We start from the raw sequence: 23,524 nt of genomic DNA on the forward strand, positions 1-23,524 counted from the left end.
GAGGGATGGGATGGGGCAGGAGATGGGAGGGAGGTTCAAAAGGGAGGGAAAAATATATGTATACTTATGGCTGATTCATGTTGAGGTTTGACAGAACCCAACAAAATTCTGTAGAGCAGTTATCCTTCAATAAAATAATTAATTTAAAAAAATTAATGTCCCTGTAGAGCATTTGGAAAGCTTAAAGAAGAAAAGGGAATAAGTTACTCAGGATCTCTTTTGTGAATATTTTGATAAGTTTATGTTCAGATCTTTTCCAGGAGGATATAGCCTGTTTCTCTAGACATCCGGCTTGCTTGTTTAGAGCATTTTTGTCTTCTTTTTTAGTACCTGAATCTTTTTGTAAGTGCTTTTTATTTGCTATAAATTCCATACTGAACCATGAACTTTCTGAACTGATAAAGAATTAACTATTAGATACATCCTGAAACCTCAATTTTTTTTTTATTAGTATTTATTATTTTTGGTTGCACTGGGTCTCCCTTGCTGTATGGGGGCTTTCTAGTTGCGGTGAGCATGGGATACTCTTTGTTGCAGTCCTCAGGCCTCTCACTGTAGTAGCTTCTCTTGTTGCACAAGCTCTCGGAGCATGGTCTTCAGTATTTGAGGCTCGCAGGCTCTGGAGCACAGGCTCAGTATTTGTCGAGCAAAGGCTTTAGTTGCTCCACAGCATGTGGCATCTTCCTGGACCAGAGACCAAACCCATGTCCTCTGCTTTGGCAGTGGACTCCTATCCACTGTACCACCAGGAAAGTCCAGGCCTCAATTTCTTGTTAGAGAAAGCACAGGTGATAACACTGTTTGAGTTGCAGTGTTGCAAACCAATTTTGATAGATACAGTCAACAGGAAAGCAAAGGGAGGAAAGAAGTAAGTTCCTAGGGGAGATTTTTTCTTTGTTTTTTTTCTCATAGGAAAAAAAATGCAGGTAACTCTAGAGAAATCTGGAATGCAACCAGCTACTATGAATCTTGTGCCTAATAACAGATATCTCTGCTAAGCTGCTAAGTCACTTCAGTGGTGTCCGACCCTGTGCGACCCCATAGATGGCAGCCCACCAAGCTCCCCCGTCCCTGGGATTCTCCAGGCAAGAGTACTGGAGTGGGGTGCCATTGCCTTCTCCAACAGATATCTCTACTTGATAGCAAAACAGATTTTCTAGAAAGATGCATGTCAGATGGTCTCTGGCTTTAGCTGTGATTGCGGGCAGTATTGTGGAGATGCTAAAACCATTCCTAGTGGCATTTCCCCATTCACTCAACTCACCGCTAATGATTGGACAGCACTGCTTCAGCATTCTGTCTTTCCAAATTGTGTTGGGAATCATGTGCTTACTTTCCACTGATAAGATCCTTTGGTAAAAATGGGGGGAAAATTAAATAATGAACTGAGTTCAGGAAATAGGTGGGTGGACTTCTTAGTCTGTTGGCATGTGATTTGTGGGTGGGAATTTCTTTTTAAAGCAAGAATAGTGCTCTGTATATTGGCTGACTGGGTTATCCGTGTGCTGGAGTGTAGACAAGTGTTCTTTGTCTGATTGAGTGAATAAAAAACATGTACTGGCATGAATGGCCATGTGCATTTTCAAGGAGGAGGGGCGCATGCCAAGGCCTAATGAATTCAGGTCTTCAAAGCATATCTATAAGGGCTTCCCTGGTGGTCCAGTGGTTAAGACTTGCCCTTCCATTGTATGGAGTACAGGTTAGATCCCTGGTCAGGGAACTAAGATCCCACATGCCTCAGGGCCAAAAAACCAAAACATGAAACAAAAGCAATATTGTAACAAATTCACTAAAGGCATTAAAAATGATCCACATTAAAAAAAAAAAAAAGCTATCTGTAAAGCTTGTCTGTGGATCAGAAGGGGATTGGTGGTCATACGTTACCCAAGTCTTAAGCTTGCTCTGGAAACAGAAGTAGGATGTTGGTGGTTTGTGCAGGGGACAGATGCTGTTGGGACATTAGACGTGCCATCATCAGAGGTCTTCAGAATCTGCACTCAGTTGCAAGAATTTATCATGCCTCAGAGGTTGTAAAAGAAGCAGTTTTGCTTTTCTTTGTGCATTTTACCACTGGTCAGCGTCATGCTTTGAAATGAAGGTCAGTGTCCTCCTGATTGAGGAACTTGAAAATGTCTCGCTTGACATGCGGGGAGATGAGTCATGAGGTTTCTAATGAGCGGTGATTAACAGCTCTGGGAAGGGCACACATCATCCCTTGAACCCTGCCCTGTGTCATCTGGCCACCTGGCTCCCAGATTTCCCTCCCAGCCAGAAGAGCAAATAAAAAGATAAGTCAGCCGACTGGGAGATGCCACCAGTGCCTGCCACATTTCTAACCTATGGTGTCAAATGACAAGGGCAAGTAGAGATATCCAGCTGGGCTGAGTTGAACATTGGCTTTCTCCCAGGATCTGTGTGCCCTCTTGGGCGTCAGTCATTTCACCTGCAAAATGGGGTGATACTACTTGTCACGTCTGCCCATCTTCCCTGTGCATCCTGGTACAAGCTATGTTTATACCTCACCTGGCCACCATGGCATCATCCTACCTGGTCTCCCCATGTTGATCCTTGCCTCCCTAAAATCCAGGCTCGATGTCCAGCCAGAGTGGTCATGATGCTCACTGTCTCTATCTGAAATCATCTTGTTTGGTGGCTTTCTTGTGATTGTCTCTCTGACCCCCACCCTGGGATGTGAGCTTCATGGTCTCCACTACATCCTTAAGAGCCCATCCATTGGTTTCAGAGGGGTGGTCCTCCCTTTCTCTTTCTAGCTGCTTTTGCCTCTGCTGTTCTGTTCTCATTCTTTGAAGCAGTTTTATTGAGTCCCAGAGCTAGTTTGAAGTGGGAATCAGGAGATGCAAGGTCTCGTCTGAGTCCTGCCACTTCCTGGCTGAGTGCCCTAAAGACAGTCACTTATCTTCTCTGGGCCTTTTTCCTTACCTGTAAAGAGAAGGATATATTCGTTTGCAAGGGCTGCCATGGTAAAGGGCCACAGACAGGGAAGCTTAAGCATCTGAAGTGTGTTTTCTCACAATTCTGAAGACTAGAAGTTTGAGATAGAAATGTTGGTAGTGTTGATTCTCCTTGGTGTAGAAGATGACTGTCTTCTCCCTGTGTCTTTATGTGGCTTCCCGTCTGAGTGTCTGTGTCCTCGTCTCTTCTTATAAGGACATTGGTCACATTGGATGAGGGCCCAGTTGTACCTTCATTACCTCTTTAAGGTCCTGTCTCCAAAAATAGTCAGTCATGTTCTGAGGTATCGGGAGTTAAGAGTTCAACTTATGAATTTTAAGGGCACACAAATTCATCTCTAAATAGACAAGAATATGCTGTATGTTATCTAAACTATTTCCAGTGGTACAAAATTATAATTTAGGTTGGGGATTTTCCTTTTCACTTTCTTGTCTAGTTACACTCCTGTGAGGTAACAGCTTGATATACACATAATTCCTCATTTTTAATCTTCAAACATAACCCTCAGGTGTATTTTGAAGGGTTTATGAGTATGTGTGTATGTGTATGTATTGCTAGATAGCAATAACATAAGTTATGGACTGTCAAAATGGGAGGATTTCTCTATAAAATGTTAAGTGGAACAAAAAGTGTCTGGAAAGGGCTCTTAATTTCATTTTTCTCTATAATTGTTTAATTAAAAATTTTATGTTTATTTTTTTCACTTCAAGTAGAGTTGATTGACCGTATTCTGTTAGTTTCTGGTGTGTGCAGCAGTGATTCAGTAATATATATATATATATATTATATATATATATGTATATATATATATACTATATATATATATGTATATATATATATACACACACACACACATCTATATATTCCTTTTCAGATTCTGGTCCATTAAAATTTCTGTAATTTTGGACTCTGTAGTTCACAATGGCTTGTTTCTTTCCACAGCTGGACACTGACAAGCTGGCTCTCCCCATGAACCCCAGCCCGCTCAGCCCCAGCCCGATCCCCAGCCCCAACACGAAACTTGAGAATTCCACGCTCCTGACGGTGGAACCGTCCCCTCTGGACAAGAATAAGGGCTTCTTCGTGGATGAGTCTGAGCCCCTCCTTCGCTGTGACTCCACTTCCAGCGGCTCCTCCGCACTGAGCAGGAACGGCTCCTTTATTACCAAAGGTACAGATGGCTGGCGACCCGCATTCGTTCTTAATCCTCCCCCAGAACAGCCCCTGGGATCTCTCCCTCTATTAGTTCCTCGTTCCAGTAGGAGCAGGATGAACTGAATGACCTCCTGGACTCTGAGGTGAGGCTAGCCTGTGAGAAACTATGTCATGACCCATCCGGGACCCACCTAGAAAATCTTAACAGCCCCGACTGTCTGGCCGGGGCTGTGTCCAGGAGTATCGGTCACCCTTAGTCCTCATGATGCTATCAAGTGTTTCGGGGAAAGTCCGATAACGTGTAGTCTGGCAGAGTTTTTTTTTTTTCCTTTTTGCAAATTATTTACCAGGCTTGTAGAACACAGGGATTTAAAGTATAACTTATCTTGAGAGTCTGGAGTATAGGTTTTATTGACTCAAATTAAAATTCGCTCTGTTAAACTTGGTTGCAAATAATGTTTTAAAGATTCTGGACTGACGCATTTGGTAAATAATTTGCTACTTGCAGTTCTGAATAGCAGGGTAGGGAATTAACAGGTATACTATATTGATGACTTTTGTTAGAAATTTCCTAGGTTGGGTAACACCAGTTATATTTTACTGAAAGGGCTATATTTTATGTTGTTAAATTTTACATATTTATAAAATATATTCTATTTTACATATTTATATTTTGTACTTTATATAGTCATATACCTATTCTTATAAAGATTTATATTTTAGTTTGTAATTTGGTACATATTATCTTTTAGAGAATACATTTTATAACGGTAATAATAGTTTAGTTTCTTACCCCATTTTAAGATATAACCCAGCAAGCATTATTTTCTTATTTATGTGCCTTGGCTCTTAGAAGTTTACTTTTGAAATGTAACAAAGTGAAAGTGAAAGTCACTCAGTCGTGTCCAACTCTGTGCAACCCCATGTACTTCTCTAGGCCAGAATTCTCCAGGCCAGAATGCTGGAGTGGGTAGCCTTTTCCTTTTCCAAGGGATCTTCCCAACCCAGGGATCAAACCCAGAGCCCAGGTCTCCCACATTGCAGGTGGCTTCTTTACCAGCTGAGCCACAAGGGAAGCCCAAGAATACTGGAGTGGGTAGCCTATCCCTTCTCCAGCAGATCTTTCCGACCCAGGAATTGAACCGGGGTCTCCTGCAGACAGGTTCTGCAGCTATCCCAACTGAGCTATCAGGGAAGCCCAAAATATAACAATATAATTAGAAAATCAGATAAGCCAATTATTAACTTGGAATGTTTGTGGGGGAAAGACTGGGCTGGTCTTTTCTTACTAACACATGCTACAGACGGAAAAGTGGTAACGTTTCTTTCTTTTAAGTATTTCAGCATCCTCCTGAGTTTTGGAAGAACTTAGAAGTCACTTGAGTCCAGGCAAATGTCATGTTCCATCAACAACCCAATCAAGCAGATCCTTGTCTGATCTCTGTTAGGCCAGTCTTGCTTGTTATCTTATGCACAATGTTGGCAAAACCCACCGTGTTGTTTAAAATGTGCCAGAGCTTCACTCCCTCACCTTGTCGGGGGTGGGGACAGCCTGGGGCGAGGATCACTGTCACCTTAACTCTCCCGTTGCCTAACGCAGTCCCTTGACAGCTGTCCCCTTCCCTCCCTTCCCTGCAGAAAAGAAGGACACAGTGCTGAGACAGGTGCGCCTGGACCCCTGCGACTTGCAGCCTATTTTTGATGACATGCTCCACATCCTGAACCCCGAGGAGCTGCGGGTGATCGAAGAAATTCCTCAGGCCGAGGACAAGCTGGATCGGCTGTTTGAGATCATTGGAGTCAAGAGCCAGGAAGCCAGCCAGACCCTCCTGGACTCTGTTTATAGTCATCTTCCCGACCTGTTGTAGAACACGAGGAATACTGCACTCTGGAAATTACTCAATTTAGTGGCAGGGTGGGGTGTTTTTTTTTTTTTTTTGGTGTGTGTGCGCGCGTGCGTGTGTGTTTAACGGAGTATATGGCCAGTGCTTTGAGTTCTTTCTTTTTAAAAACCCATCTGGGAAATTAGCATATAAGCCTTTTCAACTGTTTCAGAATATCCACCACTGAAGTTTTTTTTTAGGGTCCCTATTTTCTCTGTTTTGCCTTTGTATGTATTCTCAAAATTGTTCTGTGCACTTTAAATTCACATAATGAACCACAAATGCAGTGTGGCTTTTCTCACACACTGGATTGTGAGGCTCTTCTTAAAAGTGTCATGGCATCTTATGAATGCTATAAGCCGTCTTCGTGTCTCAAAATCCACTTCTGCTTTTGTTATTACTATTTTATTATTCGTCATTTATGGATTTTCTTAAGGGTTCGAGAAATGTAAGACCCCCCATTGAGTTACTGTAATGCAATTAGATTTTGAGTTATCTTTCTAATATGCCTTTTTGGATAGTTCATATTCATGGCTGAAACTTGACCACACTGTTGCTGATTGTATGGTTTTCACCTGGACACCGTGTTGAACGCTTGATTACTTGTGCTCCCCTTACGCTAATCTGCTCTGGGCTGGAGACATGAAGTCCTCACAAGCCATCACGACTTTGCTATTCGAGTGGCTTGATAACCAGGCCACCAAAGAACTTGAACTTTATCTTTTAAGGATTGAGCTGTACTGGAACCTATTGCTGCACTTTGGAAAGTCACAATTGAAGTGCTGGTGACAGCTGGCACCTTTTCCAAAGGGAATTTGCCCAGCTTTGCTTGACAAGATGTCTTGTTTTTTATACACACATAGTCAATAGGTCCGGTCCGCCCTCAAGGCCTTGGTCTTGGTGGGTCTCCTTCATTCAATCACTTTAATTAAAAATGGCTGCCGCTGTAAGAACTCTTACCTGATATATTTGCAACTCTGCTCCCATTTATAGACGTGCTGTCTGATGCTCAGTTGATGGATTCTAACGCAAAGGTGGTGTGGACTCCCTTTGTGTGGATGGGGTTTGTGGGTGTGATGGTGAGGGACTGATATCAGAAAAATGCCTTCAAGTGTACTAATTTATTAATAAATATTAGATGTTTGTTACTTGAGTAGTTGGAGTATATTTAATCCTTGTCTTATCTGTGTTCAAGGCAGAACTCTTTGATCAGTCTCTTGGAAAAGTATATTCTAAAAACTTCAGCCTTTCTAGGGACTTCTCTGGTGGTTCAGTGGTTACAAATCTGCCTCGCAATGCAGGGGACCTGGGTTCGATCCCTGGTTGGGGAACTAAGCCCCCATGCTGCAACTACTGAGCCCACATGTCCTGGAGCCCGTGAGCCACAACTAGAGAGCCCACTCGCCACAACTGAGAAGTCTGCGTACCTAGACGAAAGATCCCATGGGAGGCAGCTAAGATCCAGCACGACCAAAGAAAGAAGCATTTCAAAAATTAAAAAAATTAAAACTTTAGCCTTTCTATTTTGTGAATCATGTATATTAGCAAAGATTTGTGTTTGAAAAAGTACACGGAAATTCAGAGAGAAAGACTTCCAAGCATTGAAGGTGACCAAGCGTTTCCTGATTTTGCAGGGGTGAATCTGAGGCTTCTGCTTTTGAGATTGTCTCTGTTTTAAGAAGTGAGGATTTGGAGGTGGAGAGGTTTAACTGCTGACTAGGCCTTGGACTACATGCTTCTTACTCATTTCCATCTAGGAAACTAACGCTGATGGGCGAGTCTATATAAGTTCATAAACTTCTATATGAAGCCCCGTTGCCCCTGAATAACTATGGGCAACTTTCTGGGAAGTATGGCAGGGTAACATCTTATGTGGGGGGGGGGTACATATTACTTTACATTTTATCTATTATGTTATATTTTATGTTTCACTGCATATCCCCCTTAGCTTGGGAACCCTGGCTCTACGGAACTCCCACAGTCAGAAGCCTCAGCAACTTTGAGTTCCTCTTTCAGTAAGAAATTGGAAGTAGATGCCCAGTCTGAACACTTTGACACCCGTGTCAGTGACATGAAAGGGGTTTTCCGCTTTTGTGTACTTCCATGTGGCTGGTTTCTAGAGAGCCATCCTGGGATTTGGTTTCATGGCTCTTGGGCCAGGTTTCCCTTCCTCTTTTGTCAACAGCACAGACACTCTTCACAAAAGGAAAAGCTAAACCAGAATGGGTCCTGGATGGTGGTAGAGACAGATTTTTGTTTGTTTCTCAGAAGATTTCAGGAGCACTGTTTATTTTATGTGGGGGTGGAAAACATGAATGAATGAGTCAGCATTGTGGTTATTAAATGTGTAAATTCTTCATATCTTGGGGATGCTTTTGCTTATTATTTACACAGCTTTATTGACTTTTCACATTTATCCTATAAGATAGGAAATATTATGCCCATTTTATAGATTAAAAATAGGCTTTATTGTAAAGGCTAAGGAACTTACTTAAGGACCAACAGAAGAGCTGTAGCAATCAGACTTCAACTTGAATCTGAGACTGTTTATTCAGTACTAGAACCAGAACTCGTTTGTCAGAGATCATGGTGATGAAATGGAACTGGGTTATAGGGAAAATGCTATATTTAAGTTGAATAAATAAGGTGGCTCAGATGGTAAAAAATATGCCTGCAGTGCAGGATACCCGAGTTGGATCCCTGGTTTGGGAAGTTCCCCTGGAGAAAGGAATGGCTACCCTCTCCAGTATTCTTGCCTGGAGAGTTACATGGACAGAGGAACCTGGCGGGCTACAGTCCATGGGGTTGCAAAGAGTCAGACACAACTGAATGACTAACACTTTCACTTTTTCACTGTAGGGAAAAATGCTATACTTAAGGTGAATAAATAATTGTGAAAATATAGGAATGGCCTGGCAGCTCTTGGTGACGCAAGGGGAAAGGAACATAGGAATTGTGGTTAAACAGAAGCTTAACATCTTTTAAAAATTAATTTTTATTTGAGTATAGTTGCTTTACAATGTTGTTAGTTTCTACTGTACAGCAAAGTGAATAAGCTATACCCCATCTTTTTGGGATTTCAGAAGCTTAATATTGAATTAATATATATATAGCTATTCTTAAAAAAAAGCAAAGGCTAGTTGCACTATTAAAAAACAGCATAAAAAACCACAGCATGTTCTGGTCAGAGTTAACGATAATCTGATTCATATACTATGTTGCTCACCTTGGAGCTTTTCTCTCTGGTTGGAGCTGCCTTACTTTGAGGGGTCTGGGAAACCGGAAGGTCTCCAGTGTAGGGTGGAGGGAACAACCAGGAGAGTAAGAAACAGGAAAGGGAGCAATTGTTGGGAAATCTGCACTTGATGATGAAGATCCATGGAGGTAAGAGAAACACTGTCTTAGGTAATCTGAAAGGCTAAGGAAGGGACAGTTTGTTTTTCTTTAGAGAGTCATACTGTTTGCTGGAGGCCAATTTAGGCTAAATGCAGGGGAGCTTTGGAACAATTAGAGAGGGCTGGTTTTCAAAGGAGAGAATGATTCCCACTCTGGGGAGATGTTGGACATGCCTCAGTGCTCCTCTGTGTAAGTAAGCATTGTCTGGGAATGAACCAGGTTGTTAACAAGGCAGATTTCCAGAGAGTTTGATTCAGGAGATTTGTGGTGACATGGGAAATGAGCTTCCCCCACAATTTTTCTGGACACCCTCATTGGGCCACATTGACAAAAGTAGTTTAGATTCTTGACTCTGTGGACCGGAGACCAGCCAACTACACCATCTGGGAGCTTTTAGAAATGCATCGTTTGAGGCCACTTTGCTGTGTTCCTTAAACATTAATAAGCAATGAAACACTTGGAGATCTTGTTAGAGTGCAGGTTTTGTTTCAGCTGTTGGGGGTGGGGGTAGATTCCTGGACTTGGATGCTGCTGGTCACCAGATCACATTGAGCAGTCTGAGATTAAGCTTTGGATTCAAGGAGGCTTACAAAGAGTAGCACTGATATGCGAGAAGATTATACCCACTCCACAGGAGAGATGATCCAAAGAGATTTCCAGAGTCAGGCAATCCTGGTCAGAACCTACAGCAAGTGGAATCAGCCAGGGGAGCTTTGAGAAATCGAACGCCCAGGCTAAACTCCAGACCAGTTAAGTCAGAATCTCAGGAATGGGACCCAGACATGAGTGTTTTTGAAAGCTCCCCAGGAGATGCCGATGCTGTCAGCTTGGACAATTGCTGATATAAGACTGAATGAAGAGTGTGCTTCTAAAGCCCTACCCCAGATCTGATGGGTAAATCTTACAGGGAGGTAACCTGGGAATCTTGCTATCGCCAGGCCCACTCAACTCTGCAGACTTGCTTTAGGCCCCATAGCGTGCATGCTCAATCATGTCTGACTCTTTGTAACCCCATGGACTGTAGACAGGCTCCTCTGTCCATGGAATTTTCCAAGCAAGAATACTGGAGTGTGTTGCCATTTCCTCGTCCAGGGGGTCTTTCTGACTCAGGGATTGAACCCATATCTGCATTTCCTGCATTGACAGGCAGATCCTTTACCTACTAGCCACCTAGGAAGCCCTTTAGGACCCATAAGCCTGCTTTAACATGTTATATAACTGTTAGGAATGTATACACTATCAGGTCCAGTTGGGGCAACAATTTATGACTTAATTGCTCTGATGAACCCACGTGCGACTAATCAATTCTTGTGGCTTTGAGCATAATATATAAGGTATGGTTAATCAAGAATATTTGGGAAGGGATGTTATGAATGTATAATTAAACAAGAACACTTGGGAAGTGATATTATTCTGATTTATGTTTCTATATATATTTGATTGAAGGTTTACCAATTTTCAAAGAAATGAAATAAGATATCATGAGGCATAAAGCTGCACTGATTTAATCATAGAATCTCAGACTTTTGCAACACCTGGGCCACTAGGGTATCAATCTCATTGTCTAGTCCTGTAGATGCAGCAGCTAACCTACCCTGATCTCAAGTAAATTCAATCTTTTTTTTAGCAAAACTGTAGCCCTTACCTTTGTACGGAACCTTGGATATCATCCAGGGAGCCTGTGGTTTTCAGGTGGGAAGTTAGGGCACTGATATAATCATAACATTGTGGCATCCCGGAAAGAACACTGGGTTTGGGGTCAGAAGTCCTTAACCTATAGCTGCTGTTGGTTAAGACCAGAAAGGTCTGGGACTTCCCTGGTAGTCCAGTGGCTAAGACTCCGCACTCCCAATGCAGGGGACCTGGGTTCGATCCCTGATCCAGGAACTAGATCCCACGTGCCACAACTAAAGATCCCTCATGCCATAATGAAGGCCCCACCACTAAAAGATTTCTGTGTGTTGCAATGAAGATCAAAGATCCTGCTTGCCACAACTAAGACCTGGCAAAGGGAAAAAATGACCAGGAAGGTCTGAGCACATCTGAGCTATCTATCAGAGTAAGGTCGTATCCCAGGGCTAAGGAGGCTCTGAGAGTTCCAAGGAAGCAAGAGACATAAGACAGACACTGTTACCATGGTCAGGTCAAGCTCTGGATCAGAGACCAGGATTCAGACATACTAGAAAGAAAATTGAGATGAGAGAAAAGCAATTAGAAAGTGACCATGTGGAGCTGATAACTGAGGAAAGGTTTTAGCAGAGCCAGACATTTCACCTTTACTTTCTCCCTGGCCTGAAACCAAGTCCGGGGTCGTAGGCCTGGCAGTGGGTGGGATAGACTAGGGAATTATGGACTATGGATTATGAGCCTAGCTTGAGTCAAGACAGAATCTGAAAGTTCACGTAGGAGCCCAGCTGGGAGAAATAGTTGGAGGCAGGTCCCAGAGGGTTTGTGTCCCAGGGATCTAAAATAGAACTTGTGGGTCAAGGACAATTTTCAAGGCCGACCAGTTTAAAATCAAGTGGTGGCCACCAGCAGGAGCACAGTGAGTGGTGAGTCAATGTCCAGAGGGCAGGATGTTAGTACCTAGAAGGCCAGCAACATGGATGGGGCACACAGCCCTTCAAAGATTGGAAATAGGAGTAGAAACCCCCCTCATGATGATTTGAGAGTGGGGAGATTTAAAGATAGGGATTTTAAGCTCAGCGTGTGCCTTGCATGTGTGGTTAGTCGCTCAGTCATGTCCAGCGCTTTGCAACCTTTGGACTGTAGCCTGCCAGGTTCCTCTGTCCTTGGAATTTTTCAGGCAAGAATACTGGAGTGGGTTGCCATTTCCTCTGTCAGGGGAACTTCCTGACCTAGGGATCAAACCCGCATCTCCTGTGTCTCCTGCATTGCAGATGGACTCTTTACTTGCTGAGTCATCAGGAAAGCCCTAAGTACTCCCCAAATAGACCTACTTCTTCCAAGATTGGATTTATCCCTGAAGTTGGGAGCACAGTTGCATTATGGATGAAGGTGAGAGGTGAGTGAACAGATACTCACAGAACCAAGCAAGACAATACAATCAGAGCATAAAAATCATGAGAAATGAGGAAGATGGGGGAGTGAGCCTCTGATTCAAAGGGGGAGCAAATGAGTGCAGATGAAGTTACAGCTGGATGCAGGGGAAGTGGAACTGTCCTGGAACAAGATTCTTGGTGGTCCCTGAATCCACAGTTCATAAAATATGAAACTCGAACTCAATGTGGCCACTCTTACTTCCACCTAACTGGTCATTGAGTCATCTTTCTGAAATTTAGTTTAATTCTAACTCCAACCCACTTCTGACTCTCCTTGCCAGCTCCCCAAGGGGAGGGGGTCCATTTAAACACCACTTGTCTCATGGTATATGGTCTCCCTTTGACCATACTAGGATTCTTAGGTAGAAATTAACCTTTTCCTTTTTAAGGAACATTAAAAGTGATAATTTAAAAAAACAACATATATATGGTTAAATTTCATAGCTCTAGATCTGTATGGTCCAAGTACTAGAGTATTACATAAATAGAAGGAACATTAGAGGTCATTTAATCACATTTCTCACTCCAAAACACTCTACTGCATACTTCACGGCATTCAGATTCATGACCCTTGAAACTTAAAAACATCCATCCAGCCCTTGAGCTCTAAAAGCAGTCAAGTGCAACAACTCAAGTGCAAAGTGTGGAATTTTTAACTGCCAAGCAAATTGGGGCAGTAATGACAGAATAGATGATTCCACGGCAAATAATTATCTACGCACTCCAATCCAGCAGTCAACTGACAACTCTAGATTTCAAGTTCTACAAATCTAACGGAAAGCCTCAGCTGCATGATTAAACAATTCTTAGACTACAAAGTGATTATTTCCAAATATATTTCCACAGGTGCAATGCAGATACAGTCAATCTAATCAAAACAACCACCACAAAGGTGATTTATCTACATTATTGCCTTTCCACTAATGGTAGAAAACCCACCTGCCAATGCAGGAGGCATATGAGACGCAGATTTGGCCCCTGGGTCGGGAAGATTCCCGGGAGAAGGGCATGGCAACCCACTCGAGTTTTCTTGCCTGGAGAATCCCATGGACAGAGGAGCCTGGTGGGCTACAGTTCATAGGGTCGCCAAGAGTCGGACACAACTGAAGCAGCTGAGCACACATCCTAATTAACATCTGTTTTATTGCTCCAAGTGGAAGAAATAGATAAAAATAATAAGATCTAGTCTAGCTTCTGTTTTGAAAATGTTTTCAGGGAAAACAAATGTTTGCAAACAAAATAAATGTGTCTGCTTGGGTATCATGGCTACTTTAACAAGTAGGTTCTTAATCAAGGAAAAATCTTTGTGGGAGGAAGTCTTTAGTAAACCAGCAAAGAGATATGCTAGTCTTGGGAGCATGTTTTCCCAGGAGATGCTGTGGAAGTTGAAAAGACTTCCAGATGCTTGCAGAGTGCATCTTAGCTGTGTCTCCACCATAGCAGGTCTCCTTTCTCCCACAAGCTCTAAGCTAACCAGTCCCCACCCCAACCAATCCGTACTATCCTCCAACGACTGTACTGTGTTTAATTCGACATTTATAATCCTTATTGTTCTCCCCCTCTCGCCACTCAAATTTATTGGTCCAGCTACATGGTACATTTTGCAGTTTCCCAAATAGATCCCAAATTTTCTTCATAGACCCCTGTCAGGGTGTTTCTTCTGCCTAAAATAATCCTCCTGCATTCTCCACTGCCTTCCATCTGCTTTATTGGCTAATTCATTCTTACTCTTCAAAACTCAGCCACACTCAGCCCCAGACTGGGTCCTGGCATTTTCACTCCTGTGGCCCAGATTCAATCTCTGGCTGGGGAGCTAAGATCCAGCAAGTCAAGAGGCATGGACAAAAAAAAAAAAAAAGTTAGTAAATAAATACAGGGTGTAAATATAAAGCGGAAAATCAGTTTAAAAGGACTACAACTAGTCACTTTGTGCTCAACCTGCCTCTTCAGTGCCATGCATGCCTTGATTTAGGAAAAATGAAATGTTTGTAAATGGTATATGTCCCTTCTTCCTTTCCTTAAAAAAAGAAAATCTCATCAGAAATGATATGCTGCTTCTGGATTTGCCTCAAAATAATGTGGGTTTGGGAAGGGAGAGGGTGGACTATCCATGAAAGAAGTCTGGTCATGAGTGGACTATTGTTGAATCTGGGAAATGAACACCCTGGGGTTTATGAAACTTTTATGCTCTTGTTTATTCATAATAAACAATACAAAATAAATCCTCATGGAGAATGTGAGTTCTGCTCTGGTTAAGTAGCTTACCAAGCTGAATGATGCACTAACTGCATATGTATACATGTCTTCAGCAAAAGTTAATGTGTCGGATACTTGACAAGACATCACGTATTTACTGTGATCAGTGCAACTGTCTCTGTGTTTCCTTCTTCCTCCTCAGTCTGAATCCTGGTTGTCCTGAACCCTGGCTCAGTTCGTGGATGGTTTATTCTGGAGGAGATGGTCTCACAACTGAGAAGTGGGCGTAGATATCTTCTCTGAGGGGATTCCACAAAGGGCCTCTTATGTACTAATTATCCACCGAACGTGGGGACACTTACCACGCTATCTCCCTTATATCAATCCATTCATCTACTATCCCAAGACAGGGCATTTAATGCACAGAGAAGTTAAGGAACTTATTCAGTATCACACAGCGAGTTAGGGGTAAATTGAAGATCTGAGCCTTATGGTGTCAGACCTCAAAGCCGATTCATTTAATCATTAAGAAGTGCCTGAGTCAACCCTACACTGCCTAGCTTTCCACACCCACTTCATTTGTGTTCCTACCTTCCTGTTCTCAAATACTGGCTTTAGGGACAACATTCTCCCTCCCTTTCTCCCATTTTAGAGGTTACCTTTTTCTCTCTCTTGTATACCTGAAGGCTGGATTACCTTAGGCTAAATCTGATCCTCTAACTCCTCACATATACTATTTTTGGCTCCAGGGTCTTTGAAGTTGCCCATTACAAAATGCGGTGATATAACCGCAAAGGAAAAAGAAGAAAGGGAGGCAGATATAACAGTGGCTGTCTTGAGCAATGACTGATGCCCTTTCCTCTTTCTGGAGGCAGCTCATCAAAGAGGCAGTGAAGGCTCCTGACAGTAACAGCTGACAGGAGGGATCCATGCTTGCAAATGCTGAGCACTTTGTATCAGTTTTCTTACTTAACTCTTAGAACCGCCCAGTGGGATAGGCACGATTGTCTCCTTTTTACAGACGGGGAACTGAGACTGATAGAAATTGAGGACTTGCCTCAGGGTACACTGCCAGGGCGGCAGACCAGGGATTGGCACCAGGCCTTCTGTGTACCACTGTACAAACGGGGCCACCACTTTCTTTCTTTCTTTTTGGCAGTTCTGGGTTTCCATTGCTGCATGAGCTTTCTCTGGCTGTGGTGAGCAGAGGCCACTCCCGGGTTGTGGTGTGAGGGCTCCTCATCGCGGTGACTTCTCCTGTTGTGGAGCGCGGGCTCTAGGGCCTGTGGACTCCTGTATCTGTGGCACACAGGCTTATGTGTCCTGCAGCATGTGGGATCTTCCTGGACCAGGGATCGAAACAGCCTTGGCAGGCGGAGTCTCAATCACTGGACCACCAGGAAGTCTGGGGGCACCCCTTTCTAATGGGCATAAAGGTATCATTTGGACTATTGGATGCCCCCAGTGAACCTGCCCAAAAGACTTGGGAGTCAGACCACTGACTCTTCTTCTCACTTCCCAGGAGTCAACGTGGGCTTTTCCCAGAGCACAGAATCTACATTCCGGGGTGTGTGCTGGATTGTTACAATGACATTTTGAGAAGAGCGAGATCCATGTGAATCGGTAAAGAAGCCAGACGCATGGGAGAAGTCAGTCCAAGACACCCTGGGATGGATAAGCCGATTATTTTTAGGCAGGGAGAAAAGAAGACAGAATGTCCTGGGTAAGAGAAGACGGGGAAAGGCAGTCAGGAATGAGCAAGCAGAGTAGTGTGCAGGGAGGGGAGGCATCTGAGGATGGCAAGGAGGCAGGGGGTGGACTGCGGGTACCTGCCAGGGTCCAGAGCAGTTGAGACTTGAAACAGGAGGCAGTCAGGAGCCAGGAGAGTGATCTGATCCAGGGAGGGGTGAGATGAAAGCATTTTTCAGGAGGATTAGGCTGGCTGAGGCACAGGATGTCTCGGTCTTAGGCAAGTTCAGGCCAAAGGTTGATGAGAAGTCCCAAAGGAGGGGTCCTAGTATGATGTCTGGCCCAGCGCTGGTCCCCCAGGTGCAGTGACAGCAGCCTCCTTAGGAAGGATGGTCTTCCCTGGGTGTGTGTGGGACACACCCAGACTCTGCCTGGGTGTGTCTGGGACTCATCCTACTTGCCAGCTTTGCCTCCACTCCATCCCTTCACCCGCCACTTCCAGGTCCCAGGAACCAAAGGATTCAGCAGGCTGGAGTGTTCAGAGGCCATTCCCAGACCTTGCCTGGTCCGGCTCTCTGCCCCTGCAGAGAGGGGACAAGGCATCGCTCAACTTGGCCCCTGCCATCACGTGCCCAGGGTTGAACCTCAGCTTCCTTGTGGCTCGTCTCACACCCCTTCTCTCTGTGCAGCCCTTACGCCCGCCTCTTCTTTCACTGCCCTCCTTGGAACCATCTCTAACTGTCTCTGGCTCCTTCACATGGTGCCACAGGGAAGAAATTCCACTGCCAGCTTCCAGGGGCAAGGTTTGGAAAGATGCTGTGTGCTGCCAAGCCTGGGAGGGTGACTTAACGAGAGCATGAGTCTCATGCCTCCTCCTGTCAGTCATTGGTGGTGTCTTACAGATGACAAAGAAGGGCCCTAGTGGGCATCTCTACCCCACCCCATGAAAGTCAGGAACAGAGTCTGAGCTGACGGCCTCACTCAGTCAGAGTCTGGTCCCGGCTCAGCATCATTGTGCCTGCCTGCTAAGTCGTTCAGTCTTTGACACCCCATGGACTATAGCTCGCCAGGCCCCTCTGTCCATGGGATTCTCTAGGCAAGAATACTGGAGTAGGTTACCATTTCTTTCTCCAGGGGGATCTTCCTGACCCAGGGATCGAACCGGTGTCTCTTTTGTCTCCTGCATTGAAAGATGAGTTCTTTATCACTAGTGCCACCTGGGAAGCATCATCCCCAGGTCCTAATTCATTAGGCAATGGTTGTGGGCAAGTCTTGCTAAATGCTTTCCAGCTCCATCCTTCTGGATCCCCTGAGGACCATTCCATCGTCTTCCCTGGTGAAGGCAGAGTCCTGGCTCCAACCAAGGCTGTGGCTGCCCCGGGAGGGCACATGAATGCCACTTTTGTGTAGGAACCACCTCTGCAAACAGGAGTCACACATGTGCTCACACACATAGACACACACACATCTCTGCTTCTTGTGATTCTGACTCATTTCTCTCCAAGAGGATGCATTTCAACCACACTTCTCCCCAGAAGCTTCTATGAAGGTACCATCCATGCCCTTATCACTGGGATCCTTCTGCATCATGTAATGGCCCTAGGTTGAGACAAAGCTAAGGGAAATTTTATATGTTTAATGGGCTCATGTGGTCCCTAAGTCAGAGAGTCTACCAAACCCTTGGATATACCCATTTTCCTTGAATAGCCAGATCCTCTTCTCCGCTATTCTTCACCCACAGCAGGAGATGGGTATCCCAGGTCCTCAAGACTCCGGCATGACCCACGATGCTGTCCCAGACCAGGGCAGGCCAGAGTTTTAGCTTGAAGGAAGGTATCAGTCTGGCTAAGACAGACAGGTGACTGGCCCGGCAGAGAGGTTTATGTGATAACTACCCAGAGAGGGGCCAGGCTGTCAGTGGTACAAGGGTCCTCCTTTATAGGAGTTGATAGGCTCAGGGGAGCTTTGTAGAGGTGATTCTGGATGCACGGATGCAAGGACTGGAGGCTTTGGTACATGGAATGGACTCAGGGAGATTTCCCAGGAGAACACAGGCCAAGATGCACGTGAGAAAGATGGGGTCTCAGATGAGCCTGGGCTTGCCTGTCTAAGGCGGAGTTCATGGGCAGTGGGAGATGATGTAGGAGAGAGAAGGAGGCATCAGTCAAGGATGCTGGGGATGAGCTCAACAGCTGGCACCCGGAATGGCGGGTCCAGGTTGTGTCTGTAGCTGCTGAGGAAGGTGAGCTCCTTGTAGTGACTTACTTATGAGTTAGCACTGCCCAGGAATCCTAAGACAGCCACGAGGAAATGAGCACTGACAAGAGCTTAGTTTGTTTTTGCAGCCAATACCTTTCCTGAGAGCTGAGGTTCTTTTGTTCGTTCTACTCCCTACAACTGCTTCAAGCAATGCCTCACAGACTCTGAACATGGTTTTCTTGTGGGCAGAAAAAATTGCTAGCCATACTGTGTGTATGTGTGTGTGTGAGAGAGAGAGAGAGACAGAAACACATACAGAGAGACAGAGAGAGAGAAAGAGATTGATAGAGGATGGATAGAGAGATGACTCAATGAAGAGGCAAGGGAGAAAAAGACAGTCTAGTGTCTTACTATTGGTGCTCAGTAAAAGTTCATGCTTAATAAATGCTGTTGTATTAAGCTGGAGGACAAGGCAGAATTAAAGAGCTGGATTGGAGCCACCACGCATTGCCTTACCTGTTTGATGGACTCTTCGACCAAATAAATCAGCACCATCTAGTCACCTCGATGTAACAGAAATGCTGCACAATAAGGGAGATTGGATGTCATTTCCTTGGGGATGTTTTTGCTCTTTCTTAGGCTCTGTAGTTCTTTCTAGCATTGGATTTACTAGCTTTGCTCCATTCTGAGGCTATTAATAGTACCCGTAACTCTAGGTCAGTCACCTGATAAATGCACAGCCCCTTGAGACTGCGATTGGTTCCACATTAAACTCTCACTGTTCCTGAAGTGATGTGAAGATCTCCTGAGTTTGGGCCAGCACTGCCACGGTCAATGATAAATGGCAGGTGATACCTGCCGTCTTTCCCAGGGAACTGAGGTCTCGCTTCTGCTAAACAAGCAATCAGTTAATCAAATCTCTACTAATTGGATGTCTAGTCAACCTTCAGTATTTGGAGGCAGTCTCTTCCTTTGATACTCCAGGAATTTTGACTCTGACTTGAACTTTTACCTGTCTTTACTCCAGAATCACATGGCTTCTCCGAACTATTTTTGTTTCTGCCTCTGGAAACGGAAAAAATAGCTCTGACCTAAGCACTCTGGGGGCAAGTAGAAATTGGGTAACTAAGAATCAGTACAAGAAATTCTTCCAGTTATTGAGTCTTCCAGGAATTTTGGACAACATGGATATTTTCCTTCTCATTTTTTTTTTTCCCCAGTCACTCCACACGACTTGCAGGATCTTAGTTCCCAGACTAAGGATCTAAGCTGGGTTCGTGGTAATGAAAGCACCAAGTCCTATCCACTGGACCACCAGGGAATTCTCCTTCCTTCTCATTTTAAAGGTATGAATCATTTCACACCAAGAGAAAAGAACCAAGAGTAATACTGCAGTCCCCTGGATTCTCACTACCTAGTTATGTCAGACACTAACATTTAGCCATCACTACTTCTGAAATTCATTTCCTAAATAAATGGAGCTTTGGAAATCCCAAAACAAGGGGATATATGTATGGCTGATTCACTTTTCTGTACAGCAGAAACTAACATTGCATTAAAGCAACTATGCTACAATAAAAAGAAAAAAAAATGGAATAGAGCTTTGGACTTTAATCCCAATTCTATTAAGTGACCTAGAGATGAGTTGGCTATTCTGTGCTTTGTCTTTAAAATGAGGTGAAAGGTGTATGTAGCTTTGAGAGGGACAAAAGTTCCAAATTTTATTTTAGAAGAATTATGAAATATGCCTAATAGAAATTTTAAAATATTTTAAAACTATAGTTTGTCAATTGTATGAATTTAACAGAGTTTAAGTAGCTGTTAATTTCCCCAACTACTAAGTTTTTTGGGGAAAGTTTTTGAAAATCTTTCTGTCTACAGCATAATAAATCCATTTATCACTCTGTGGTCCTTGCCCTCTTCAACTTAGCCAAATTCAAATACTCATACTCATGAGGTAAGTAGAATTTAAGAATATGACTTATTCTTTTGGTTTCAGTGCTTAGAAATTCAAAAGTTCAATGTCATTTTTTTATTTTGACTTGGGTTAATTTTTCCTATGTTGTTCTTTGGAATGAGAGATATAGGTGAGTATTAACTTCATTAATGAGCTGCTATTTGAGTCTTCTGAGCTTAAGAGCTGAATGGGCTGTTTTCCTTGAATTGAAAAGTTGGCTTGTATTAATTCATACAGAGAACCAATTTGACAAAACTTTACAGAATTTAGAATATGTAAAACATGTGAATAATAGTGGAAAGATTTTGAGAGATTAAGGATAAATCTAGCAAATCCTCAGGTTATAGGTACCATTAAAAATCATTGTCTTCAAGGACAAAGATCATGCCAAACATAGCATGTGCTTATATCAACGCAATATAGAAAGCAGTCAGTAGAGTTCACTTTGGATGATGACACCGCCCAACACGCTTGGAAACTATGAGAGGCTTAAAGATGACTGATGCATAGCTAGTTGGTCATCAAGATGTATAGTCAGGTTATATAGGCAAGCACATATGACTAAATAGATTATGAGGTAATAAAAAGCCAGTGCTGTAACAGACATACAAGGGGAATTCCATGTGATGAGATGGGGACAGTTGGCTAATTCAGCAAAGATTTATGTAGCAAGTACTGAGCAATCTGTCCTAATTGCCAGGAGTACAGAGCAGCTCAAGATAAGTTGATGTTTGATCTTAAAAAAAAAAAAAAAAAAAAAAGGCTAAGCTTTCAACAGGAAGAGAATTGGGGATGACAGTATAGGTAAAATAGGGAAAGAATCAGGAGAGGAGAAAACTGGTATAAAGGAGTATACAACATAAAGATGTAGTGGGTTTTGAATTCCCTCAGATTTGTCTGTAATTACAATGCCTCACTTTTAATTTATTTTTCTCTGGTAGCTCAGATGGTAAAGAATCTTCCTGCAATGTAGGACACCTAGGTTTGATCCCTGGGTCAGGAAGATCCCCTGGAGAAGGGAACCCACTCCAGTGTTCTTACCTGGAGAATTCCATGGACAGGCCATGAGTTTGCAAAGAGTCAGACACAACTGAGCGACTAACCCTTTCACTTTCTCCACTGTCATCGAACTTTTGTCAGCATCACTTGCTCTGAGGGTTTCTGGCCAGGTCATCAGTGATTTCTCCACTTCAAATCCAATGGACACTTTTAGTCTCAGGCAGAATAAATCCAAGGAGGAACACACCGAGACACATAATAGTCAAACTGAGAAAATTAAAGGTAAAATATTAAAAACAACAAGGGAAAAACAACAAACAACATTTAAGAGAACTCCCATAAGGTTATCAGCTTATTTCTCAACAGAAACTCTACAAGCCAGAAGGGAATGGCATGATATATTTAAAGTGATAAAAGAGAAGAAATTAGAATCAAAAATACTCTACTCAGCAAGATTTTTATTCAAATTGGATTGAGAAATCAAATGCTTTACAGACAAGCAAAGTTAAAACTCATTACTACCAAACAAGATTTATGACAAATGCTAAAGGAACTTCTCTAGGCATGAAACACAAGAGAAGGAAAAGACCTACAGAAAATAAATCCCAAACAATTAAGAAAATTGTAATAGGATCATACACATTGATAATTACTTTAAATGCAAATGGTTTAAATGCACCAACCAAAAGACATAGACTGGCTGGGTGGATGAAAACGTGTATGTATGCACGTCCACTCACTAGGTCACTTTGCTTGATCCCCGAAATTGTATGTAATTATTTTATATTGTTAGGTTAATCATGTCCCCATTATGGCTTGCAATTGTAATTATCTTTTATTTTTGACTGACTATTGATTGTGAAAACTGACAAACATTTTTTACTATTGTGATTATGCAACTACTATTCATTTCAATAATTGTATTATCATTGGTTAACAGAAAATAATAGAATTCTATATCACTAAAGTAAAAGTGAAAGTGTTTGTCTCTCAGTTGTGTCTGACTGTGATCCCATGGACTCTAGCCACCAGGCTTCTCTGTCCATAGAATTCTCCAGGCAAGAATACAGGAATAGGTTGCCATTTTTCTCTCCAGGGGATCTTCCCAACTCAGGGAACGAATCCAGGACTCCTGAATTGCAGGCAGATTCTTTATTGTCTGAGCCACTAGGGAAGCCCTTATGACTAAAACTATCATTTAATAGAAAAACCTATAATCACTTTTTAAAACCCTGATGCACATTAGAATTATCTTGGAATTTTTTGAAAAATACCATACCCAGGTATCGTTTTTTTCTCCAAAGCCCCAGATATGATTCTGATGAGCAGCCATGTTTAAAAACAACTGGACTACCCAGCAATACCACTTCTGGGCATACACACTGAGGAAACCAGATCTGAAAGAGACACATGCACCCCAATGTTCATCGCAGCACTGTTTATAATAGCCAGGACATGGAAGCAACCTAGATGCCCATCAGCAGATGAATGGATAAGGAAGCTGTGGTACATATACACCATGGAATTTTACTCAGCCGTCAAAAAGAATTCATTTGAACCAGTCCTAATGAGATGGATGAAACTGGAGCCCCTTATACAGAGTGAAGTAAGCCAGAAAGATAAAGAACATTACAGCATACTAACACATATATATGGAATTTAGAAAGATGGTAACGATAACCCTATATGCAAAACAGAAAAAGAGACACAGAAATACAGAACAGACTTTTGAACTCTGTGGGAGAAGGTGAGGGTGGGATGTTTCAAAAAGAACAGCATGTATACTATCTATGGTGAAACAGATCACCAGCCCAGGTGGGATGCATGAGACAAGTGCTCCGGCCTGGTGCACTGGGAAGACCCAGAGGAATCGGGTGGAGAGGGAGATGGGAGGGGGGATCGGGATGGGGAATAAGTGTAAATCTATGGCTGATTCATATCAATGTATGACAAAACCCACTGAAATGTTGTGAAGTAATTAGCCTCCAACTAATAAAAAAATTTAAAAAAAAAAA

General features: G+C 43.1%; 1 protein-coding gene across 1 annotated transcript in view; it reads left to right on the forward strand.

The window, feature by feature from the left end:
* The window catches only part of TNFRSF21 (TNF receptor superfamily member 21), a 69,807-nt gene extending 62,648 nt beyond the window's left edge, over window positions 1–7,159 (forward strand). Inside the window, exons 5-6 of the mRNA XM_043449892.1 lie at window positions 3,916–4,144; window positions 5,767–7,159. Of these exons, the coding sequence (XP_043305827.1) occupies window positions 3,916–4,144; window positions 5,767–5,996 (459 nt within the window). The 3' untranslated portion in view covers window positions 5,997–7,159. The remainder of the gene's footprint in view (window positions 1–3,915; window positions 4,145–5,766) is intronic.
* Window positions 7,160–23,524: the final 16,365 nt, after the last annotated feature.

The sequence above is a fragment of the Cervus canadensis genome, chromosome 28 (assembly GCF_019320065.1).
Source record: "Cervus canadensis isolate Bull #8, Minnesota chromosome 28, ASM1932006v1, whole genome shotgun sequence".
In the NCBI taxonomy this organism is placed as follows: Eukaryota; Metazoa; Chordata; class Mammalia; order Artiodactyla; family Cervidae; genus Cervus; species Cervus canadensis.